Raw genomic sequence first — 19,253 nt, 5'->3', positions numbered from 1 at the left:
AAAACTGCTGGTAGCCCACAAATTTATAAATATTTTCATATTTAAGCTTCATCGTCGGATGAAGTTGCAGCACAATTGTTTCTAATTTAGTGAAGTTAGAAACACATTTGGATTTTTTTTATTTTTTTAACACCAGTTATTTCTTGCAGAAAAGCCCCAAAGGCTCGTTTGGGAAATGTATTTGTATTGCTTTTTTTTTTTATTCTCCTCATAACCATTTAAAGCAAACTAATGCCCGCGTCAACGCAAATAACACTGCAGATTTCATCAGTGATATAGCAGTCACTAACAAGTGACTTTTGCAACATAAACAAACACAAAACAAGATTATTTGACAATTTATTGCAAGATAACATGCCACAAACATGCAATGAAGTCACGGATGAACATTTTCCGCCACAGAAACATTTCACTGTGGAGCAAATGGCTTGCACTTACTGTAAAACAAATGTTGCACTACACGACAATAAATGTGCTTTCGTGAATGAAAATAAGAGTAACTCTCTATCCGAACAGCTCGCCATCGCGACACATTAAAAATAGCCATGTCCACTGGCTACAGAGGGAAGTAATCTCCAATAATTTAAGACCAAAAGTGTTACCCTGTGATAAAATAAAAACAAATACACGACGCCACACAAAGTACTAAAATTGGCTTATATATATATATATTTATATATAGTCACAGTTTCGTTGAAATTGAAGATAAACGTCCAATGCCACTAAAGCATCAAACTGAACATGAGAGGAAATAAAAAGACAGATAACCACAGACATGCACGCGCTCACGAAAAGGTGAGATTTGAGGTGAGTTCACGGATGCGGTTTTCTCTGTTCATTTTCTTCAGTTTCATCCTGCGGTTCTGAAACCAGATCTTGACCTGCCTGTCGGTCAGGTTGACGCTCCTGCTGATCTCTAGGCGGCGCTCTCGGGTCAGATACATATTGAAGAGAAACTCCTTTTCCAACTCCAAGGTCTGGTGCTTTGTGTAAGGACATCTTTTCTTTCTCCCACTTTTTGCAGTTAACCAGTTGCTCGTCGGCGTGTCGCTCTTGCAGTCTGTAAAGATTCATTGATCAGAGACATTGTGTATGTTAGTGATTGAACTGACTTTCACCTGCTGCTTTTGGATTTTACCTCTGGGAAATTACACATAATATAAATGTTTTCCCAGAATAAATAAAATGCACAGGATGTTATTACGACACGAACATGCTACCACTAATAAAATAGAAATTAAATTACACCCCCAACTGATCAAAGCGCACACCAGGAACACATTTCTAAACCGCTTCAAAGATAATCAAAATAATCTATTACTGCACGGAAACTTCAAATGCATGAACATATTTGATTAAATTGTTACAATGATTAAACATAATTTTTAGCAGTGACTTTATCATGTTGTAATTACAGACTATTCAGAATACACATCTGCAAATGCACCATTTTTTAAGCTCATGCATAGAGTGTTAACATTTTGCAACAAATATAGTAACATGTTTAGTTTCTTAAAAACGTGCAATATGCACAAATATACAGCAACATAGTGAATATATATATATATAAAAATAGCACATTTAAATTTAAATATGTAAAGAAAAAGAGAGACAAGCAGTCTGCATGCTGCATGGTAAAACCATTCTCCGTTGCCCATTACTGCAACCTGAGAAAGACTCTCATTAAACATTACGACTTTAGGGTTGTTTGTGTTTTATACTTGGTTTTATGATGCTGGAGCTCAGCACTGCAGCGCCACAAGATAAAAGCTTTTCATTGTAGCCAACCCACCTTTCCCTTCCTTGTGTAGCAGCTCAGGACTGGACACAGAGGCTTCCATGGAGCTGTTTTTCTCCCCGGAGCTGGACTTGGGCTCCGGGCTTTCTGCGGGGGCCGGTGGTGTGTCGGGGTTTTGCGAGACGTCTTCACTTTTCTTTTCAAAATTTGCAGGCGCCGAGGACGACTGCGGTTTCGGGGTGACCCGGCTGAGCTGCATCAGTGTTGGGTTTGGACTCGGCGGCTCATGGCAGTAGTTTTCCTGCTGTTTCCCATTCGCATAAGTTTGGCTCAGTCTGAAATAGCCCGGGACCGGGATCTCGGGACCATCGACAGGACAGGACTCTGGAATAACGTTAGAATAAGCGGGGACTTCTGACGAGCTGACTTTTTGTACTCTCTTATCGGAGTACATGCAGCAGTTACTCTCTTCCTTTATGCTCTGTGAAAATGTGCAGTTTGACATCTGACTGGACGGCTCTATTCTGCAGGGTCTATTCGGATCAGTCCAGTTATCTATTTGAGGTATGTACGAGTGGACATTCATGCCCATATTTTGGTGGTTGACCTCCCCTCTTTTGCCGAAAGACGGCAGGAGTCCACAGGTTTGCATTCCGTAAGTTCCCATTTCTGAGCCAGACGGCATGTACATGTTGCTGCTGGAGTAAAAGCTGTCCGACCTGCAAGCACCAATTAAAGAGTCCACTAAAAACGTGTTGGCCGCAGGAGAGCTACTGGGAAAGGACATTTTGGGGGGTTAAGTTCTTTAGAGGAGAGAGATGTCCTTTGTAAGCTGACATATCTAGGAAAAACAATCTCCGTGTAAGTCAGGATGCCTCCCGACCACATGACAAGCCCACCAATGAGATTTGAAAATGGCCTTGAGACGCAGCCTCCTCTCCCTGCGCACACGCTCGCACTGCGGATGCAGACGTGGTCAACAGCGACACCTACTACACGGACTTGAAATTGGTTTACAGACTCTTAGTGGAGGCTGTGCAACCAAAACTGAGACAATCACAAAATGAAAAAGGACTATCTGAAGGACATTAAGACACAAAATAAAGGAAATAGTCCTCCTTCATTTTGGATTTAAAATGCGCAACAACTGAAGCTTTCTGGAATATTTTTAATGAGTTAAATGCTTTAAAGAATATATGTCTTTGCGTGAGAGGAAAGGAAATGTGTGTGCGTAAAAGGCTGCCTATACGGCGCATAGGCGACAACTGCAGACTATCTGAAAGAATGTAACCTCCTCTACTGCATGAAATGGTTTTTTTTTAATTCACATCTGCCATTCACACCAACCACAGAGTCCGCATGAACTGTATTTGCATATATATTAGAGTATCAATTTATTTGAATAAAATAAGAATGGGAAACAGAATAAAAATGCATTTAAAAAAAACATATTGCCTGCCTTGTCACTGCGTCATTATTTCAGTGTTTGTTTATTTCTTACGAGGGTTTTTTTTAATTTAATTTTCTAATTTATCTACATATTTTTGGTCAAAAGTTTAATTAAAAAAGCACCAAACGACGATTTTTTTTAAAGGAAAACGGCCAGAGATCAAAACGGCCATTTACATTTCTTGCAACATGTCAGCATTAAATTAAAGTATCCAGAGGATCCACCAATCACACATTTTAATTAAGCAACTAGAAGCTTAGTGTGTATGAAGGTCAACATTATAACCTTGCAGTTACAATGTTTGCCTTTCGAAAAAAAATCCAAATAAGATTTAAGCTATTTTTTAAAAAAAAGGCCCTTTATTATTATTATCACAGATTATTGAGAACAATATCTCTAATGCATTTTGTCACAGTTATTCCCGATGTTTAAAAAAAAGGAAAAAGTCTGGCGTTGTGCACAGTCTAGGGATTATTTTGCTCAGGGTTCCATTGTTTTTTTTCTGAAAGGAAGGCAAATGTGTGCAAGATAAACAGTGTGCCTGTTAAACTGAAGGGGGGAAAAAAATAAAAACACGTTGAAAGTATCCATCGACCGAAAATCTGAAATGAGGCCAAAGTGACTGCAATGATCCTACAGGTCTTTTTCCAATAACAAAACAGTAAATGCAGCTTGAAATAATTATATCTTTGGTATTTATGCGACAAGCTTGAAATAATCCTGCAACTTTTATGCGAACGTGTGTAATTTCGTCCTCAATGCTCCTAGATAATTACAATTGGTTGTAAATGAGCATTTGTATATGCAACTCTTCTTAACATCACAGGATACACAAAGTAACGGCTCGTTAAAGCAAGTTTAATCAGTGAATATGTGTAGAAAATACATTCCTCATAATACCACGATCGGTCATTTTTAAGAGAAAGAAAAATAATAACATTTATATGAGACATCTGACAACACGGACACCATTTTTGTTTTAATAATCAGGTTTTTAAAAATGATAACTGCTCAAAGATAACACTGGACTATTTTGCATATCATTGACGCATTGAACTGGAACTGGAAAAAAATATATTTTAATGTGGGAGTATATTCTTCAGGTATAATGAACAATTCATACACGCACAAAATGTATACAAGTCTCGTAAAAGCGGAAAAAAAATTGGACCTCGGGTTATGGCAATAATAATAATGATAAAAATAATAATACCAATAATCTGTCGTAAATACCAGGATATCCACTGATATTTTAAACATAATGGTAAATCATACAAAAAATAAAAAATATAAGAGCATATATATACTCATAATGTACTGTAAATTCATGCAAAACGTGTGCCCTTGTGTCCTTTTTTTTAAAAAAAAAAAAAAGTGGAGTAGCTGTCATTCTAACATTTTTTTAAAAGCAAATAGACGCAGACAAATGATAACTATGCAGCTGCAAAATGAAATGAAATGAAAGAATGGCACATTTACGCCAATAAGCCCCCCAGCAACGCTAATGTAATATCTGGAGCGTGTAGAGGCAGATTTCAGGGGCCTGGAGCCTTCAGATAAAGATCGAAGTTTGTATTAGAAAGGTTCAGATTACAAAGACACGAAGCAGAATTAGATTTATTTTGTTTGTCTTTTTAAAACACTTGAACATGACTTGTAAATTTAATTGCCGCCTGGAAGACACTCGAGTTATATCAGTTACACTGGCCGTTTAGTGAAATAAATAATGCATATTAAGATTAATTTATTAACCTATTTTCTTAAGAGAAACTGCAGGCTGTACTGTTGAATGGTTTAGTTAAAAAAACAACAAGGGATCTTAGACATCAAACAATTTACAATGTGTTAAACGTCAGAATTTGGGCCACTGTGCACTTGGAATTAAAATAAAAATGTAAACAAAACCTGTGTTGAAAGGCTTTTTACTGCACTCAATGATTTCCATGCAGGGTAGATGTTAAATTTGGCTGAACTCTGCATTTCCAACATGCATCCAAAGCTGCAAGTCTGCCCTCATGTGGATACACCGAGAAGCAAAGTGAAACACCCTACACAGTTGGTAATGTAATTTCACTGTGGGACATGATGACAACCCAATTAAACGCTTAATGAAACTCAGTTTTCTAATTGCCTTTTTGGGAAATAATTGTAGATGTGATGCATCATAAATGAAATAAACATTAATCCTTCTTTAAACTGATTTTTCATAAAGGATACTGAAACACTGTGATGACTTCAAAAACCAAAGTAAAAATAATCATTGATGATCAATAAAGCCACTTTTTTCGTGTGCAATCAATCGACTAATTAGACAAAGGCTAAACTACTCATGTACTCGGCCTGAGGTGCACAAATACAGAAATGTTTCATTTGCATTAATTAAAGATCGAAACGCGCCTTTTTCGCCAATAACTGGAAATCGCTCCATTTAGAGGCATCAACACCACATTTTGCCCTTTAAGTAGCCTAAACTAAAATCAGATAAACTTGAATTATTACTTATCCGTTCATGTGGTGCTCCTTGTTTGAATATCCTCGATTGTATCCAACAGACAGCTACCATATTAACTGGCCCAAGATGTCAAGAGGAACGAAATTATAAACGGGTTGAACAAAAATCTCTTGTATTCTCCAAACATTTGTAGCCTGGAGTGGAACTACTTTGAGACAGGAAAATGCATCACAGCTCCTGTGGTCAGGGGGTTGGGACACCAAAGTCCAATAGCCCCCTATTTAGACATTTACAGCTATGTTTATTATACTGTCTAGACGGTTCAAGGTTTAGTAAACAATCCAGTGTTTGAAAACAGAGGAAATACCGGGACTATACAAGCCTGCGAGCACCAAGGATCTCCAATGATGGATCTTCGGAAAAATACCTCTTTTTCTCTTGTTATTTTTCAAGGACTTGGTTAAGTTCATGTGACAAGGTTCGTGACTATGATATAACATTTGTCGTGTCTACTTTATTTCACACCACAACGTGCATTACATGCGTCTCATATATGGACATTACACAAGTAAGAAACCTACATATGGTTTATATAAATAATTTCGCGCTTTTCTGGAATATTTGTTGCCAATAACGCGAAAATATGAGAACACAAATAAATAAATGCAGGAACTGTTTAAAAATGTAGCATCTTGGTTTTGCCAGAGTTTTGCAAAAAATAAACAGGATGATGTGGATCAAATATGCAGGAAACCAGTCTTTAAAATGTGTGTATAGGTCTTATTTTGCTTGTGTGTGTGTGTGTGTGTGTGTGTGTGTAGTGTGTGCAACGACTATGTCAGGTATCAGAATAAAGGATTCCCAGTGAAATACTGTAAGCGGTCGCGGTTGAGCTTTTTCTCTTTCATCCTTCTGTTCTGAAACCAAATCTTCACCTGCCGATCGGACAGGTTTAACATCCGGGACAGCTGGAGCCGCTTCTCTTTGTTAATGTACACGTTGAAGAAAAACTCTCGTTCAAGTTCTCGGATCTGGTATTTGGTGTATGGACACCTCTTCTTCCTAGACTTGGTTGATGAACCTGCACAAGAAAGGAAAACGTAAAAACACTGAACATCAAGTGTAAAAAATAAGACCAAAATGCAGATTACAAGTTGATACATGTATTTATTTAATAAATTATTTATGCATTATGGCCTATCTCTCTCTCTCTCTCACACACACACACACTCACACACACACACACACACACACACAGACATATACTGCGAGAAACAACAGCGGAATTTGCATTAAACTGAATTTACACTGCACTGATTTGTATGCACAGGTTAGTGTATGGACTATTGCATCTCCCAAATGTGCTGTTATACTTGCACAAAATTACCTATAAACCGATGAAATAAACTTTAATATAACGATTTTCTTCAATTCCCCATCAATACAAATCACCTCCAGCAACACGGTGATTTTATCAGACACAAGGCAACCTTTAAAGTATGGTTAACTTAACGGTTTCCCATTGTAAATACCTTTACAACCGTAAACTAAATCTTATAGGGATATAAAAGCTTTTGCCTGCTTATAAAGGAGCCACATAACCCTGGTGGTGGACACAGTGCAGCCCAGACTCTCTATTGTCTAACTTGCACACCTTATATCCAAAACAAAGAGGGGAAAAAAAACCCCAAAATTACTCACTCTGTTGGTTGTTCTTGTCGCCGCAGTTGGATGATGAGTCCTCCTCGGCGCTGCCGCCCGGGTCAGCTTTGTGCTGCTCCAGTTTGGTTAAAGCCTGGTTGTTATTCGCAGTATCTCCGGGAGCAGCAGTCTTTTGTTTTGGGAGCTCCGCGTTGGGCTTGTCCGGGTTAGGAGTGTCCAAAAACTGGTCGAAGCCCTGGGGGAGCACCCCATTTCGGCCGACACCGGTGAAGAAATTGCACGGCGAGCTCGTGCCCCCGTGGTGCCCGTAAAAGGACTCGTTTTTGAATATCACATCCGCCCTGCTGCTGGAGGACTGGATCAAGTCCCGGTGCATTATCTCGTCCGTTGAATAGTAAGACGCGTAATTGCCCCTGTAGTGCCATTTGCTGGGATGGTCCAGTCCATAGTCCCTAAAAGCGACCTCTCGAACAGGTTGGACTTGGGTTATGTTAGGAGAATATGGGAAATTGATCTGACATGAAGTCGTCTGCGGTAAAAAGGAGGAGACTGATGTAAAATCGGGCGTCGAAACGTAATAAGTACAGCTCGGTAAATACATATTTGACGCACAGCTGCGATCATCGTATTCCGTCATATCTCTTCTTCCCTTTTTCCTCTTTGCAACAGAGGAGAGGAATTGGCAGCTTGACTGTGTTAAACTTTGTCCATCTATAGCACCACAGGCGCGTGGAAAGACCCCGCCAGGGAGAAAAAATCGGAAACGTAGGCAGACCTGCAATACATCTTGATCGATTCTTGAGGTAATTGTGTCATGTGATCCAGCCAAGAAATTACCATACATCAATATCAGTCATTAAAAACTGTCCGGAGAAACTCATGTGAGCGCATACAAGAGACTTCATTGGCTCCCTGGCTGCAGAGGAAACTCCTCTCCTGCCTTCTTGCCCTATAGCTCACGGAAAAAAAGAAATTTGTGAACCACCGATGGAATATTTAATTGAAAGCTTTACAGCATCGTCTTCAGTGTATAATGACACGTAATGACAGTCGCACGCGCTCAATCGTTAATACATTTGCGCACTTTGGAGACTGCACAGTGTTTGTAGCAACAGTTAGGTTGGAAACATTGAAGCTGACCTCCGCATTTGATGCAAAGCTTGAGGAGAATGGCACCAGTGCCACCGTGCCTGCCTGCACACTCGCTGCACAGGCAAACTAGAAGCCTGTGTGATTCACAAGCGACTCATTAACTCGGTTTTTATGCAAATAAATTTAAGGCTTCATTGCATATAATCACTGCGCACCATGATGGTTGGAAGACATTTAGATACACAGCAGGAAAATACTTGATGTAATTGTCAAATACAATTATCCTGGCCTGCAGCGTGCTGCAAAATAGACTCAGGCGCCACAAAATAAGTAACAAGACCACAAAATGACTGTGAATTATTGTGTAAATTACACAGAAAAACATGCAAACAAGCCCATGTGTGCCTCAACTTTAAAATCGGGTTGTATCAGAAGGCTAAAATATCATATCCTGCGTGGTTTTTCACAAGTTACACCTTAATAATAAATGCAGATGGATGCGCGTAAAAACAGCCAAATAAAACAGCCTACGGTTTGCTATTGCAAAATGCAGGAATGTTGATTTTGGATGCCACAATAAACATAAGCTAAGTCCATTGCAAGAAGGAATCACTGAGCACATTCAGCATTGCCAAGTCCAAAACAACTGGCTTTGACCGTCTGCGGTCGAGGTGATGTCCACCAAGCATTCACCAGCAAGCCTCTGCACCCAAATCATTTTATTGCACGAGGGCAGCCATGCCTGCAGAATTTAGGCCCCTCTGTCGGAGGAGAAAATGGGGTTAAAGCACTGCTAAACGGATACACATGCCTTCAAACCTCCATCAGTATTTTTGTTTGTGCCTGTGAGTATGATTTTTATTCTTCGTACTTTATTTATTTTTTGTTAAATTTTATTTTGGTTTGTAAGAAAGTAAAGGTAGTGAAATATTTAAAGAAAATCCTGCATTTTATGTTTTTTGCAGGCTTAATGCTTGAAATTTAACACAAAATTATGATTAAAATTGTGTACCTTCACAGCCTTAAGGCCAGTGTTGCAGAGGACAAACAGATTCTTCACCGCTTAAAGCCTGAAGGTCACACGCAATGTGGAAGCAGCTCAAAGGCGACTGGGTTTATTGTTATTGGGGGTAAAATCAGCTCTGTGGCCGGGTCCTCTTTTTAAAACCTTTATCACACTCCACTTTGAAGCCCCTTGGCCTCTTAACACCATAGAAAACAAAATTTGTACGATTGTACAAAAATTGGGGTAAATACAACATTTCTGAAGCTAGTTCATCGGACGCACAAGCAAGAGAACAAACCCACACTGCAGTTATCACCAACAATCGACAATATGCAATTAAATGTTAAAAAAAAAAATATGAAATGAGCGTTAAAGAATAAAATTCTTTAAATTCTCTGGCAGATAAATATACAAAGTTGGTGCGACCTGTTGCTTGACACTTGTGTGACTGTTTTTTATATTGTGGCCTTTTGTTTTCTCAATTTATCTGTTATGTGGCATTTTGAAATGTGTATTCCTAATTTCTGACATCAGTATTGTTTCTATTGTTATAAATGTTATTACTCGGCCCTTTTGCACTAAAAAAGACGAACATTTCATGTTCTAAGCTAATTGACATTTATAGGCTAAAGAGATCACACATTTCCACTTCAAAATTTCACATTTAAAATTACATACTTTTAATTAGTTAAAGCATCAGTTAAAGTTTCAAATTTTGAGGCACAGAAACTCAACTGAATTCAACTGAAATTGTCGTGTTGCTGCGACGATTTTGTTGTACGTAATAACAATTTTAATACTACAGCTTTTCCAAATGTAAAAGAGAGGCTACTTTAAAAATGCTTGTATAGTTAAAGTTATTCAAATGTCTCCATAATTTGTATGTTCTCACAAAGAAGCGTCTTTATGTTAATATTGAGGGAATGCACAGCCTAACTAACTAACTTGACCTTAACTTTGTTTTGGCGCCCCCACTATCTTGAGGAGCTATATGACGCTGTCTGGCTGCGTTTGGCAGTAAAGCAATAAAGCAACAAAAACTGCAGGAAAAAGGCTGCGTATCTGACGCAAAGAAAACTCAGTGTGGCCGTTCAAAACAGTCTGAGCAATAAAAACTAATAGTAGGTGAAACATGTTGTGTGGGGAGGATTTTACTGACAAATCTCGAGTTGGAACACAACAGGCCCGCAGCATATAAATGTGTGTGAATGACGATTGTGTGCAAAAATAATGTATTGAAATAAGAGCAAGGTTGCGCCAATAATGGCAACAGCTCTACAAAATAAAAGCAAAGTGGAAAAAAACTCAGATCTGTAACAGACACTGATGAAAGAACTTTACTGGGTTCAAAATGTTACTCTGACTTTCATGAACCTTTAGACTGACTGCAGTGTTCTTGTTGCAGTGATGATGACGTGATAATGATGCAATGGGAGGGTCCATTGATGGATTCACTCTCATGCAATATTTCACCATTATTCTGAATATTCTTGCAGTTTGAGACTTGTGACCTCTAACTTTAAACTCTGTCAATTCTCAACCACAATGTGCACACAAACAAAAGTGATTTGGTAATTATATAAATTAGTAAATAAAACAATGACCTAGCTATGTTACACACACACACACACACACACACACACACACACACACACACTCGTTTACATCGCTTGGAGGCAGTTTAGGAGCTAAAAGTGCATAAAATATCACTGAAAAATTAAAGGATGAATATATGACTTCTGAAAAACACCAGATCCATTTGTTCACAGCCACAGTTACCTCCCACTGACATGTGGAGGTTTTGCCTCTCTGTGAGTCAGTGTGTGTGAGCTGCTGCTACTGCTGTGGTGAATTTTATGCGTCAGCGCTGTGAAGGTAAACTATAGTACAGACACAAAAGAACTTATACAAAATATACAAGTTAAAGTTAAAAAAAATCAGTCTGATTATAAAAAATATTCAGTCATAATAAAGTATAATTTGAAGTATTTGCGACTGGACTTGCCGAGAAAATAAAGGATGATAACGACATAATATTGCCGAAGCAGTCTCTGATTGTACCTGAAACCTGTACCTTAGAATTCTTTACTTTTGAAGCTGCTTGATAATCATAAAGATTCATTTATTACAGGAATGAATGTATGCAGACTTGGACGCTTCACTTGAAATAAGTAGAAGATTCTTTCCTAAATATATATATATATATATATATATATATATATATATATATATATATATATACTGACAGTATAGTAAGCAGGGCCTACGTAAATAGGCATCAAATACTTCATTTCATGCAAACACGATCGATTTATAACGTTAGGATCATTCATTTATCTTAAGTGAAAGGTTATAACACGCACATCCTATACACTGATCTCTCCACCGCTGCTGCAGCCAAGAATAACATGAAGGTCTCCAGAGTAAACCCTCTCGACTTTTTTTTTTTTTTTTTTTTAAATCATCACTTAAATTTGGTTAAAGAGTTGCAGGGTATTGACACCTATTGCATTTAGATATATTGATCACCTGTGAGCGACTGACTGAATGAGCATGAACACATTACATATGCTTGAAGCCTACAGGTTAAACTCGTCATTCAACACACTGCCTAAAATATGAAATCATGCACATGATGCACAATAACTCTTCTTCAGGTCATTTAAAAATGATCTTTATTTACAAGTGTATGTATCTGCAGGTTGCGTCCATTTTACAAAACCCGTGCCGTGCGTAAAACGATTGCGGGGCTATGCATTTTCTCATCATAACATGCGTTCTGTGATAATTTATAAATATGCTCAATCCAAATGAAATATTTAAAACAGTCTTTCATTAATTATGTATTTAAAAAAAGATTGGATCTACTCAACTAGAGAGATAACGAAGCACCTGATGTGTGTTTTGTGCGGGATATTTACGCACAAAACTATAGGTCTGACTAAAAAAAAAACAAACTGTTATTTTAATGCAGTTATAATGTAGTTCAAACTTACATATTCAGAATGAATTGTATCCACAATACTTGTTTTTCAGGCGTTTAAAGGGAGACCTTAAACATACAAAGAGGCGCAATTCTTCTCCACAGACGCGACTTTGAATGCAACCATGAAGAGCACAGAACGATGTCACTTTGCCCATTTAATCAAATTTACAATAAAGTGGGGGGGAATCAGGCGTTTAATTGAATAACAACAATTAAGAAATATACATGCAGTTATAACATATTTTTGCAAAACTTATTTGTTAATGTTTTAAGCGTCCGTAAACATGAACTTGACTGTTTGCTTCCACATTATAGGCCCACACCACATGCGCAGGCCACCATACAAAATACATTAACACATATAGAACCATATCCCTGTTTAAATAGGTCATAGATTAAAAACTTTTGAGCTGGATGAGAAACAATTAGGTGTAAATGTTTATTATCCGCGGCTATAGGCCGTCAGGAGCAGGGCCTTTACTGCGCATTTGGAGAATCTCAATATTAGAAATGACAAATTAGGGAGAATCGAATATATCTTAATCTGCAACGCATTTTTATTCCTATTAATATCATTGAACTTGGGGCTGGATAAAACTGTAGCCTATTACGTGACAGGAATATAAACATTTTATACATATCTATAAATACAAGTCCGTGCCACAAACTGAGAGGGCATGTGATATGATGCAACTTTCATAGTACAACATTGTGCGCTGCTGCTGGTCATGATCAAGTCCAAAGGTCATCAGTACGCAGAGAACGCGTGTTCGCGCATCATCAGCCGTTTCTTTTTCATCCTCCGGTTTTGAAACCAGATTTTCACTTGTTGGTCGCTCAGATCCAGTCTCTCTGACAACTCTTTTCTTTTCTGTCTGTTGATGAATTCATTCGTCATGAATTCATTCTCAAGTTCAGCCAGCTGTGGCTTGGTGTAAGGCTTTCTCTTCTTTCTGGTTTTCACTTGTGACGAGCACCATGGGGCACCTGGAGAGGGAGCAGAGGTAGAAACGAGTTTTATACTTTAAATTAACACCAACCTCAGGAACAGGAGGACAGACTGAGGAGAAGTAACTGCTCCCAGTGGTACTGTGCTTATAGCGTGGCTCTTACAAAAATAAAAATGGTTTTATATCATTTTAATTCATATTAGAGGGCTTGCCTACTGTACATATAGGAAAATATGCCTGATATTACCACGAGGCCCAGGCACAGTGGCTTATGTAAGGATATTATGGGAATATTAAAATAATAATGATGCCACAGGAGATAGCAACTGGCTATAAAATAGCCATACAGTCTCATGAACATCTGGCTACATGATGTAAAATATAAGCCCTTTATTTTATGTGTGCCTCACATTTTTTGGTTTGAGTCATTGCTAATATTTTTAATACTAGTTTCGGGAGTGGCACCTTGAAATTGCGTAAGACACGCACAGTGACAAAAAAGGCTTTCTGTTCTATTTCCATTATGTCACACATTAGATAATAAGGTCTATTTATGACAATATTCGTCAGTGTATATTGATTATTCTCATAACAATGTGACAGAAGATCATATTAGGCATATAAGAAAAAGCACAGATGTGCTTAGTCCCTTTATCATAATAAAATAGTAGAAGAAACAAAACAGGCTACTTTACCATCTGCGAAAGTCGTCCTGGAGCATGTGTGACTAGACGATGCGTGAATGGAATTCTGTTCCTGTTTGGCGCTGTTCACATTTAGTGCAGCAGAATCCGGATCAAGCTGGGCCGCAGCACCGTGAGATCTGCTCTCCAGGTCCGAGTATCCACTGGCGGCCCCGTGCTCCCCGGCAGCGTAAACCTCCTCCCGCCTGCCAGACACCTCCGTCTTGTGGTTTGTGCCCTGAAAGCATCGCGCCGACTCCTCCAGATGCGCCTTGACGTGGCCGCCGCCGCTACTGGAGGAGTTGGTATTTATAGAGACCGAGTTGGACAGAAACGGCGGACAGTAGCCTCCAAAGGCGCGGCTCTGTGGTGGTGCTGCTGGTCCAGACGTGCACGAACTTGAGGAAGTCCACGGGAGCGTGCACACCTCTCTCCTGTTGTACGGGATCTGGTGCAGCCCGGGTATGTGCGCTCCATTACCCCGCAAGTTGGAGAAATACAGCGACTCAGGGGGAGTAAAATTCAGCAGAGAACCAACATAGCCGGGATTTAAAGGATTCCGCTCACACATTTCCATGGAGCTTTCCTCAAACGCTTCTTGCAAGCCTTTTAGCAACTCCTGAAGAATAAAGGGTAGGTAATTGTTGATTTGTTAATACGGCGTCACGTGATATGCAAAAGATGTTGTTCCGCCCCACCCTTGCTCCCAGTATACTGCAAAGCAAAAATACTCCATGAGGAAATATTTTGGTATTGGGTGGGTGGGGGGTGAAGTTAAATTCTAACCATCTGTGTAGTCGGAATATCAGAGGAATATTTGGCTTGTGTCAGTTTCACTGTCAGGGGTTCTTATTTCAAAAACACATGCGTGGGATTTCTTTTGGTATTATTGTGCTGTGATGAAGAACAACAAGGTGACTCTGTGGACTGACTCATATAGTGCAAGCAGCACCTTAAATGCACCACAGGAGACCCGAGACAATGCACGCCCGCATCCGTGCTTATTATTATCATACAGAATTTTTGGGGATGTAATGTTCAAATGTTTGTATGTTTTTTGCAGCGGCAGAAAATATAGTCCATTAAAGCAAAGTAGATGCTCATGACAAGCAGTAGTGGAGAGAGCATTTAGATCCTTTTTTAAGTAAAAACACTAATAGTACCGTGTGAAAATACTCCGTTACAGGTAAAACTCCTACATTGAAAATGGTATTTAAGTAAAAGTAAGTATAATCAGGGAAATGAACCAAAAGTATTCTAAATAAAAGTACCCAGTGCAGAAAATCTTTAAATCTTTAAACACACACACACACACACACACACACACACACACCTCAAAATTATTAAAGAAAACCCAAAAAACTATATATATATATATATATATATAGACAAAGAAACACCCCAAAACTCAATTTTAAAAAAAACAAACTAAAAATAATGAAAACAAAATAACACACCCTTTAACACATTTTTTTTAAACAGGAAAAAGACTTGTTTATCAAAATAGTTGGCAGTTAATTTTCTGTGACTGACTGATTAATCAATAATTTTTGCAGCTGTAGTTGTATAAACTCTTTGGTAATTTGATTATTAACAAAACATTCATAAACGCTTATGTTTTTATGCAATTATCTTAATTTTTTAACTAAGTGCTAAGTAACTAAAGCTGTTAGAAAATGTATTAAAGAAAAATACACAATATTTCACTCTGAAATGTAGTGGCGTTTAAGTATAAAGTAGCATGAAAAGAAAAAATACCTCAAATTCATACTTAAGTACAGTACTTGAGTAAATTACTTCCACCACTGATGTAAAGTCATAAAAGTCCCTCTGCAATCTCAATATGCAATCTCAACAAAGCTTTGCACATTAATTAGAGGGCCATTGTTTAGGTGACATTATATTACAGTACATTGTTTTGAGGTGTTGCTTTTCTTGTAGTCATTCTCTTGTAAATACAACCTCAACCTGTCAGCCATGAGCTGAGGACATGAAAAACATTTCCAAAATTCACAGACTTATACAAAAAACCTTAAATTAGACAAAAAATATTGTTTTAAGAACTGTTTAACCCCTGTAGGTTTCCACACAGACCTAATATTCTTACTTGTAAGGCCACATTTAAAATAAACATAGCTGTGCAATTAAGGTTGATAGTGTCTATAAAAAGTAACTACTATTTTCCGGAGTGGAGAAAAGGACCATTTCAACAAAACTTGTGCATGGCACCACTATTATACAATTATGAGATCTATAGTGAAATGACAGCACCTTAAAATAAAGCACAAAAATAATCATCTCATCTTACAAAATGAATTCAATATACATTTTAAATGGTCAAATTATATTCTGAATATCATAAACTGCATTAATTTAGTATCCAAGTCCAAGTGCATTTAATTCAAATAGTGTCAGTGCTGCCCCACAGAAACATATCCATGCACTCCTCCTATGGAGACTTAATGTCCGTCTTATAAACTACACACTTATGTTGTATAATCACCACGGTAATATTTACATTCGATTCACATTCACATAGCAATACTACTGATAGTACACTAACTAAAGAAGCTACCTTAGTAAGCCTCAATTTGGCAGTATATCAACAATTTTCTGAATTTTCTGCAGAATGTCCCACAGACAAGGATTAAGTCAGGTGTGTGTGTGTGTGTGTGTGTGTGTGTGTGTGTGTGTGTGTGTGTGTGTGTGTAGACATGTCTACATGTGTTTATCAATATATATGTAGGTTTTACATTTGTTGTTTTCTGTGGTTTAGAATTGACAAGGTTTTAGGCAATAAGTAATAAGTGGAGAGAATATCCAGGAATAAGACACTGTGTGTGTGTGTGTGTGTGTGTGTGTGTGTGTGTGTGTGTGTTTGTTTGTGTGTACATGTGTGTCTGTTAGGGGTGGAGAGTTAAAAAAAACAGACACTGAAGAGTTGGAGATGTTTTTTTTTTTTAAATTCAACAGTGTGAAATTAATTGAATATCTAACATATAATGCACATCCTCATTTTCATCTTTGTGTTGTACAATGTATCATACTGCATATATATGTATATATATATATAATATATGTATATTTCTTAAAATACTTCTAAATCTTTATTTGTTTTGTCAATTGTAGTGTAGTATAGGGCATGTTATATTTTTCCCACACTACATACTAAGCATATAATACATATTTTAAATTTGTAAATATTATACATAATGGTGTGGAAATTGAAGCATAATGCGCATATTTTTATTTAATATTTTTTTTACTTGCCTCTTACTATACTTCTAATTTCTACTTTCTTATAATTCTATGTGATTTTCATCTGTTTGACTGCAGCGTATGACAGTTTCCTCTGGGGATCAAGAAAATATTCTGATTCTGACAAATGCATTTATGAATTATTGTTTTGATCACAAGTCTTTACTGATGACTACAGAGACAATAAAGGAAGACTAAAGAGGTTCCTTGTGAGTACATGTTGTATATGGTCAAACAGCCTTTTTTTTTATTTGTACAGAAGCAATGAGCCTAAAAACATCACACTGGTATTAAAAATATACACGTTTAGTTTACACGTTTCTCAAATCCCCAGAGTATCCTGTGAGTAGTTGCGGCTGTATTCCAATAGGTGGCAGTACAAGTTTAAACATGACCTTCATCCTGCCATACTGTCTTTGCTTCTCTCATTGTTTGTCAGTTGCTTAATTCTGCAATTAAACATCATCAGCACTTTCAGTCATCACTGCAGCAATGCAGATTTACTGCTCACGTGTTTGTCGCATAATGACCATCATGCAGCGAGCTTACAATGAGACCAGCAGACGAGGTAAGAAAACAAGTGCGAAAATAGACGTGCATTTGTTGAAAATCTGTTTCAAGCTTGTTGCAAATTATTATCCTAGGATGATTACATTTAGAAAAACAAATAAAACGACAAAGCATGCCTAATGGAGACACTTATTCTATATCCTAGGTGAAAAAAACAACTTAAAATTGTAATGTCGAAAATTGAATGCAATAATATGAAACAATAAGGGTTTGAATCTAAAATATTTAACTGTAAAATTCCGAAATTATATACAAAACAACAACAGACAACAATATAACACAACTAGCAGCAGCATCTCTAACCTAAATCTGTTTTGTTTTTGTTTTGTTTTGTTTGTTGTTTTAAAGGGCAAGCGTTTGTAGGCCTACTATTAGTTTTGTGTATAATTGTTTTTTTATCATTAATATTTTGTGGTTGTGTTTTTTTTTTTACATGTTGATAGAATTCGAATTGTTGCATTGTTGTATTTACTCTGTGTTGGTTATTTTAAAAAGTGTTTTCACACTTCATTTAGATGCTACTACTGCCTTATATAAAATCATGTCTATATCGCATGTAGCCTCCATAAAGTAAAAAAAGAGTGAGCAGCATTAATAAATGAAAAAATATTTTAAAACGTTTATCGCATCAGAAAACGTGTTTAAAACCAATCCCAATCCAAAAAAGAAACACAGATATTCGTTTCACCTTTAACTGATAAAAACGCGTCCTGGCTGTGTAATATCTTTAGCCTAATCTTTGCAACAAATTTATCCCAATACGTGTTTAATAACAAACTACAGCTTTTAAATGGCCGTCATATTTTTCTCTCTGAAAAGATTAAAATGCAACCGTTGTGTCTGGGACATTCAGGCTTACAGTTAAGCTGTGTGTATAGATTCGATAGCTTTATGCCACAATGGAAGATGGGCTCCCACGATAACAAAATTAGGAGAAGTTTTAGTGTTGAGTTTTAGTGTCATTTACAGCTCTTCGTCCTTGGTGTTTAGGGTGTCAGGAGCCAAATTGAGCTTCAGTCTGGTAGTTTTCCAGACCCTTTGAAGGAAGCTATCCGCCGTCTATTGTCCTTGGTAATAAACTTGCTGCTTCCCTCGTTCAAGTTCTCTGCAGGGCTGAGAACTGCTGCCCTGAAGGGTTGAAACCTCAACACTGTTTAGAATTAGTGGAAGTCAAAGTGGGCTCATATGTTTAATTCAGTGTAACGGAACTGCAGACGACAAGGTTATAATCAGTTTAACATGGAATATATATATTTCAATTAATTGTTGTTGTTGTTTTAAATTATTTTCTAACTAGTATCGTTTGGAGCTGATGGCACATTTAAACTTCTTTAGATTTATTAAGTTATGTTAGATTTGTTAAGTATTTAGCATGGGGAGTATTATTCGTGGACAAGAACCTATAG

At 37.5% G+C, this 19,253-nt stretch overlaps 3 protein-coding genes across 3 annotated transcripts; all 3 read right to left on the bottom strand.

Annotated features, from left to right (window-relative positions):
- Nucleotides 1–749: 749 nt before the first annotated feature.
- hoxd10a (homeobox D10a) lies at nt 750–2,627 on the bottom strand. Its single transcript, XM_042495025.1, has 2 exons — nt 1,793–2,627; nt 750–1,060 (listed from the first exon to the last, which is right to left on the bottom strand). Exons 1-2 carry the CDS (start codon nt 2,523–2,525, stop codon nt 786–788), a joined length of 1,008 nt encoding a protein of 335 aa, XP_042350959.1. The 5' UTR covers nt 2,526–2,627; the 3' UTR covers nt 750–785.
- A 3,765-nt stretch (nt 2,628–6,392) lies between these two features.
- On the bottom strand, nt 6,393–8,146 carry hoxd11a (homeobox D11a). Its single transcript, XM_042495092.1, has 2 exons — nt 7,342–8,146; nt 6,393–6,721 (listed from the first exon to the last, which is right to left on the bottom strand). The coding sequence occupies exons 1-2, from the start codon at nt 8,144–8,146 to the stop codon at nt 6,486–6,488; spliced, it is 1,041 nt and encodes a 346-aa protein (XP_042351026.1). The 3' UTR covers nt 6,393–6,485.
- A 4,416-nt stretch (nt 8,147–12,562) lies between these two features.
- hoxd12a (homeobox D12a) lies at nt 12,563–14,620 on the bottom strand. Its single transcript, XM_042495140.1, has 2 exons — nt 14,032–14,620; nt 12,563–13,373 (listed from the first exon to the last, which is right to left on the bottom strand). The coding sequence occupies exons 1-2, from the start codon at nt 14,594–14,596 to the stop codon at nt 13,135–13,137; spliced, it is 804 nt and encodes a 267-aa protein (XP_042351074.1). The 5' UTR covers nt 14,597–14,620; the 3' UTR covers nt 12,563–13,134.
- Between the last annotated feature and the right edge of the window lie 4,633 nt (nt 14,621–19,253).

The sequence above is a fragment of the Plectropomus leopardus genome, chromosome 10 (assembly GCF_008729295.1).
Source record: "Plectropomus leopardus isolate mb chromosome 10, YSFRI_Pleo_2.0, whole genome shotgun sequence".
NCBI classification, from domain to species: Eukaryota; Metazoa; Chordata; class Actinopteri; order Perciformes; family Serranidae; genus Plectropomus; species Plectropomus leopardus.
This window is presented reverse-complemented; position numbering and strand designations above follow the sequence as displayed.